A 6,636-nucleotide genomic window follows, 5' to 3' on the forward strand; every position below is an offset into this window, starting at 1 on the left:
TCATCTCGCTAAAAAGCCTAGGGGTTATAGAATTTATTTTATCATTAATCTACATTTAATATTTCTAATTAGTATCCAAACATCCGATATGACGGAGCTTATAATAAACCCATATAAACCCTGCAGTAACCAAACCTATCCGAAGTCGGGAGCAGTGAAATCGGATAATGGAGGGAGGTGAGCGGTATCGACGTTCCTGGTATGGTATCGGATACCGCTGTGATCGGTTACAGATCGGTCCAAATTAAATATAAAAGTAATAGGATCAAAATGCATTGTGATTTGATTACGGGCTGAAATCGCCGAACCAAACACTACTCTAATGTCTTTCGGTAAAGATAACCCTTTTTAGTGGTTTGTAGCAAAATTCAGGTTTGAAGAGTGTCTTCTAGATAATTTTGCTCCAAGGAAATTACCGGACTAAGATGGTGGTGGTCTGATGGCTGTTCATTTCCGTCCTCGTCCCCGCACGGGGGCGGCGGAAACCGGCAGGTCGCCACTCGCCACCGGTGAGCCGGTCTTCCCCGGCGCCTCCGATCCCCGGCCTCGAGTCCTGTGAGAGAGAGCGGATCTTCCCCAGTCGCCCATCATCACGTACGTGCTCCCAAGTCCCACCAGAAGTCTCCCATAGGGCAGGGAATCAACGTCTCTGGTTAGTTGGACACGTGTAGGGAGGATGGGGCAGGTAGCAGATTCTCGACCGCCATTGACGGGGTCTTGATCAAGCCACAGACACGAGGGGCCCGAGGACTCCACCGACACTTGGCCTGGGTTCCAACTTCCGAGCGGCCAAACATGAATGTGTGTGGCCATTACAATCATGCCTCCATGTGTCGAAACAGTGCTCAAGCAATAGGTCCAGGCAAGCAAAAGTTGGAGGCCTGACAAGGCCTTAAAAAAAGGTTGGGAAGCTACGGCCGGCGACTCTCATCATTTGTCCTACGAAAGCTCTTCATCTGTTGTCGTACACCATGCACGATGTGTCCACGGTGCACTCCTGTACTTATGTTACGTGTCATTATTATCCTTCTCATTTACTACAAAAAAGATGTACTACGGACATGGCTAGGTCAATCTTTTGATTTTTGGTTCAAAAAAAGAAAAACTATAGTCAGGTTAAGCTTGGCGCTAAATCTTTTGATACATGATGAAGGTCAACATACTCCGTAATCCGCATGGTAGCATCAATGGCTGGGCTCAGCTGTGCAACACCCAACCCATTCTTTGGTGGGAATCAATGAATGCAATGCAATGCAACCACACGGTGGTGTGGTACAAGTACAAGCAGGACCAGGCTGCAGTGCCTTCCATTCATGATGCGTGGCAGTCAGTATGGCACGTTCCGAGGCCCACGTCCACAACTAACTCTGGCCGACGGCGGCCGCAGCCACCACCATTCCACGCTGCATCAGCACCATTAGATTATGGTTATCCTCCGCGTGGTCACTGCTCACTGAGCGAGTTACTGGTGGTGATGCTGGACGTATAATAGAATCACTGGTCACAGAAACTGTAACTGCCATGCGAACGCACAAGGCCACATGTCTTCATCAGTAGGAAAGGGACACCGAAGATCAGTAGTAGTACCAACCAAAGAGTGAGCAGAGCACGGCCAGATCGCACAGCTTCCTTTCATGCTAGAAATGCAAGCCGGTGCCACATCGCTTTCCATGGGAAAAGGCTCATGCAAAACCTTTTGGGGATCAAAAGGAAGCATATCACCTGTGGAATACCAGGTTTATCCGCCATCACTTTAGCTCTTTCCATAATATTTCCCCCTGACTACTGAGCAAGATTCAACACATAACAAGCATGGTCCAAACGCTCAAGCAAGATTCATATGCTACTACAAGCTGTTGTTCACTCATAACAGAGAGCAAAGATACAAAGAGTTAAAACTAACTCACCCCCACAATGTGACTACTGAGCAAGCACAAGTCCCATCTCAAATACAGCAAACTAGTTACCTGAGCTAGCTACTACCTAACATGTTAGCAGCCAGTACAATCTGTGGCACTACGGAAATGATAATCTTACATACCGGAGTACACTATGCAGCTTCATGCCCTCCTCCCTAAGCTTTGTCCCACAGTTGAGCTGTACAAGGGTCGTATCCCATCCAAAACCACCACCAGTGGTTGGTATAACAATTTCTAGCTCGACCCATTGAGGCGCTCCAAGGTATCTGCTACATGCCTCATCGATGGCCTCCTCTCAGGGTTGGCTTGAACACAAGCAAGGGCGACTTTCAGCACTGCGATCATCTCATCCTCCCGTTCCGAGTCCCGGGCGAGGAAAGGATCGAGCACGTCGGCAGACGGTTTCTTGTCCTCGATGCAGAACTGGACCCACTGGACGAGATCCATCTGCATGGTCTCCAAGAGAACCGCAGGCGATCTGCCAGTGATCATTTCAAGCAAGACCACACCGTAGGAGTAGACGTCCCATTTCTGTGATGGTTTCAGCGTCTTCAGCGCTTCGGGCGCTTGGTAGCATGACCCTTTGCTCATGAGAGGGCTCACTGAGGCATTTGACTGTTGGCTCTGGGCCTTTTCTAGACCGACTCGATCTGATTGCATGAAAGGTGATGTTCCAGCAATGTTTGCAAGCCGCCCGAGGCCGAAGTCTGAGATGTATGGCTCCATGTGTGTTCCAAGGAGGACGTTATTTGGCCTCAAGTCCCCATGGACATACTTTTTGGGGCTGAACTCATGCAAGAAAGACATCCCCTTGGCAACTCCTTTCATGATGTTCAATCGGGATTCCCATGGCAATGGCGTGAATGTCATCGTCCCAGGTTTACCTGAAAGCCATAGCAATTTGCCAGAGCAGGCACTCAGCAAACATGACACTAGCTCAGACAGCCACACATGTCCTACTACAAGTTCAGAACATAATCCAGCAATCTTTATTCCAATTAGTAACACACGAGCTCCAATTTCTGAGTAAAGAAAACAGCTATACAGGTTATATCAGAAAGTCAACCATAGACAGGTACCAGATTCCAAACTGTACCAAACTTAATATAAAAAACAATAGCTGTCCGAAGCCTAGAGAAACAAAGGAGTTGGTACGAACTGAATTCCTGAATCTTGACATACTAACCGTCACAAAAAACAAAACAATTGAAAACTTAGGCACCAAAAGACCAAGCGCGTACCAAATTTATATCCTACTGCAACTATTGCACTAAATTAGTACTAGGATCCTGACAAACACAACTATGACAAGAAAATTTATAATTACTTGTTCCTGAAACAGCAGAATCAATGGAAGAGGACATAGCAAAGTCATTGTTAAATCTCAGTGTGAGTTGCCAAACAGAATACATACCATGAAGTGCTGCAGAGAGGCTGCCATTAGGAAGGTAATCATATATCAGCAGCTTCTCATCAAAAGACCAGTAGTAGGCTCTCAAGGTAACAATGTTGGGATGCCGGACCTTGCCGATTGCCTCAACCTCGGTCTGAAATTCCTTAAACCTCTGCAATCCCCCCTCCCCAAGCCGCCTGACCGCCATGGTGAGCCCGTCCTCAAGAACCACCTTATACACGATCCCAATCCCACTCTTCCCCAGCACAAACGCGGAAGCCTTGAGCAGCTCATCCAGATCAAACCTCACTTGCTGGTCCAAGGCCACGAGATCGTACTGCTCGGCGTGCTCGGATGGAGTCCCGGACTCATCCCTACTGAAACATCCACAATCCTTTCCGCACCTCGACCCCTTAGAACCAGCAGCCGCATTGTGTCCCTTTCTGTCCTTGGATGAAACTGCCCTCCAGTAGCAGTAGAAGAAGACGAGCGCAATGATCAAAATCCCCACCACATCGCTCAGCACGATGGCCACAATGGCAATCTTCCCCAGCCCCTTGCCCTTCCCCTTGCCGCCACCGGCCGCGTCGGGCGCGGACGACTCCCCGTCGTTGGGCAGGGACGGGTTGGACGACGGCATGGCGTCGGGCGAGCAGGGGTTCTTGAGCGGCGGTCCGCAGAGGCCCGGGTTGCCGACGAACGCCGTGGGCCCCCGGTTCTCGAGCGCCCCGTTCTGCGGGATCGGGCCGGAGAGGTTGTTGTAGGTGAGATCGATGTAAACCTTCTCGGGAAGCCTCCCGAGGCTCGGCGGGATTAGGCCGGAGAAGTGGTTGTGCGAGAGGTCGACCGTCCCCTGGAGCCTGGAGAGGTTCCCGATGTCCTCCGGGATGGCGCCGGAGAAGCCGTTGAAGGAGAGGTCGAGCCGCTCCAGCGCGGAGAGCTGTGCGCCGAAGCCGGCGGGGAGCGGGCCCGTGAGGTTGTTCCGCGCGAGCGCGAGCGCGCGGAGGCGGCGGCATTTGAGGATCGAGGGCGGTAGGGAGCCGTTGAGGGCGTTGGAGGAGAGGTCGAGGATCTGGAGGAAGGGCAGGTCCCCGAGCTCGTCGGGGAGCGGGCCGTCGAGCGCGTTCCCGTAGAGGACGAGGCTCTGGAGCGCGGGCGCGCCGGAGACGAGCTCGGGCGGGACGGGGCCGAAGAGGCGGTTGCTGCGGAGGTTGAGGTGGCGCAGCGAGGACGGGAGCGGCGCCGTCGGGAGCGCCGCGACGAGGCGCTTCTTGGGGAGCGAGAGCGCGACGACGCGGCGGGGCTGGGTGGCGTCGGTGGGGGAGGAGGAGCAGGCGACGCCGTTCCAGGCGCAGGGGTCCGCGGCGGTGGCGTCCCAGTTGGCGAGCGCGCCCGTGGGGTCCTGGACGACGGCCGATTTGAACGCCAGCAGCGCCTGCCCGTCCGGCGTGAGCGCGTCGGCGGCGGCGAGGAGGAGCAGGGGGAGCAGGAGACGGAGCGCCATGGCGACGCGCCCGCCGCGTTGGGTGGCGGGCGGGTGGGGGACTGGGCCTCCTCTGGGAGGAGTGTGCGGAGCAAAGGACGGGGGTGCAGCTGGTAGGGGAGGCTTCATTGATGACTGCGCTGCTGGTGCGGTCGTGACGTGTGGCTATTCTATTGCTGGCTGTGTTTAGTTCGGCAGCGGCAAAAAAAAAATTTCAATACTAAATAAAGTCTATTTATAAAACTTTTTGCATGGATAGATTGTAAATCGCGAGACGAATCTATTGATGCTAATTAATCCATAATTAAGTAATAATTAGCGGATGATTACTGTAGTATCACTGTTGCAAATCGTGGATTAGGTAGGGTTATTAGATTCGTCTCGCGATTTACAGCCCATCTATGCAAAAAAATTTATAAATAGACTTCATTTAGTACCTCAAATTAGTAAGATTTTTTTAAAAATTTTGCATTTATATTTTTTTTCATTTACGAGGTGGAAACAGGGTCTGGTCCGGCGGGGACCTGGCCTCGAGGGCCGTGCGGCGTTGCAGCCGCAGTTTCCTGTCGGCAGTCGGAGTTGCGAGGGAGATGGAGATGGGAATGGGAACAAACGGGTAGGTTTTTGGAGGAGCCCGTTTCAGATGTGCTGTGACGATGTCGGATCATACAAAATTATTTTTAGGATCAGGTTTGGATCTATTACTTTTTTTAAAAGTAAAGGATATTATTGCTTCAGAGTGTCATTCTAATCTCCAAACTTTCAAAATGCACATTTATACTCTCAAAATTACTAATTGGATCATGTGAATCCAAATAAATACTTTTAAATTATAAAATGGAGATGTTCAATTTAAATGCACATTTATACTCTCAAAATTACTAATTGGATCATGTGAATCCAAATAAATACTTTTAAATTATAAAATGGAGATGTTCAATTTACGTGGAGCTTACATGTGGGTTCAAATTTTATTTTTCAAATTTTCTGCTCAACTTTTATATTTTCTAATTTTTTCCAAAATTTTATTTTAAAACATTATTCCGAATATTTTCTTTTCCAATATTTTCACCAAAATTATTTTTCAAATATGTCAGTTCGTTTAAGGCGTAGTGTCGTGCATAATTATTGCTACTTGCTTCGTATGCATATCCGCAGAATTATTTTTGTGAACTGAAAACATAAATTGTTGGTTTGATGAGGAAGGGGAACTGTGGATCTCATCTCACGCTGCCCGTTTGCCCGTTGCGCGTGGCGATTGTCAAAGCCAGCAGCCCAGTCCCGCCGTACATTCAGCCATAGTACACCACTGTCCACGGCACGGAACTAGTCTATTGTTAGTTACAGGTCCTTTGCACAATTGAGTTGAGTTTGGCACGTTAGAAATGAGTCTGTTAGTAATCTTTGATCGCCCGTGTCGCCCGCCGTACGGCCAGGGCGTAGTTAATTGGTGAGTGGGTTCCCAACAACGGTTGTTGTACAGCCACAGCGGTTAAGGTAGTAAAGGCGAGTCCTGCTGGTACATGATACATCCCGTTACGCGTACTGCGTCCGTGGTCGCTGAGCAACCAAGCGTGAACTCTGGGAGAGCCGCCCCGTACTTAAGTAGGGACCAAGAAGTAGTCAGGGCCTGCGTTTGATCCAACGGAAAGAGAAAGAGAAAGTGCAAAACTTTCACTCTTTTGCATTTTTTTTGCACTTTTGGATCCAAACACCCCAAAGTGCAAAAGGACAAATGCTACTGTAATTTTGCTAATTATGGATTAATTAGTCTTAATAGATTCGTCTCGTCATTTAGTCCTCATATATGTAATTAGTTTTTTAATTAAACTATATTTAAT

The 6,636-nt window shown here is 49.6% G+C and overlaps 1 protein-coding gene across 1 annotated transcript; it reads right to left on the minus strand.

Annotated features, from left to right (window-relative positions):
* Positions 1-1,804: 1,804 nt before the first annotated feature.
* Positions 1,805-4,922, minus strand: LOC112895464 (receptor protein kinase-like protein ZAR1). Its single transcript, XM_025963417.1, has 2 exons — positions 3,334-4,922; positions 1,805-2,803 (listed from the first exon to the last, which is right to left on the minus strand). The coding sequence occupies exons 1-2, from the start codon at positions 4,814-4,816 to the stop codon at positions 2,154-2,156; spliced, it is 2,133 nt and encodes a 710-aa protein (XP_025819202.1). The 5' UTR covers positions 4,817-4,922; the 3' UTR covers positions 1,805-2,153.
* Between the last annotated feature and the right edge of the window lie 1,714 nt (positions 4,923-6,636).

Source organism: Panicum hallii, chromosome 5 (assembly GCF_002211085.1).
Source record: "Panicum hallii strain FIL2 chromosome 5, PHallii_v3.1, whole genome shotgun sequence".
NCBI lineage: Eukaryota > Viridiplantae > Streptophyta > Magnoliopsida > Poales > Poaceae > Panicum > Panicum hallii.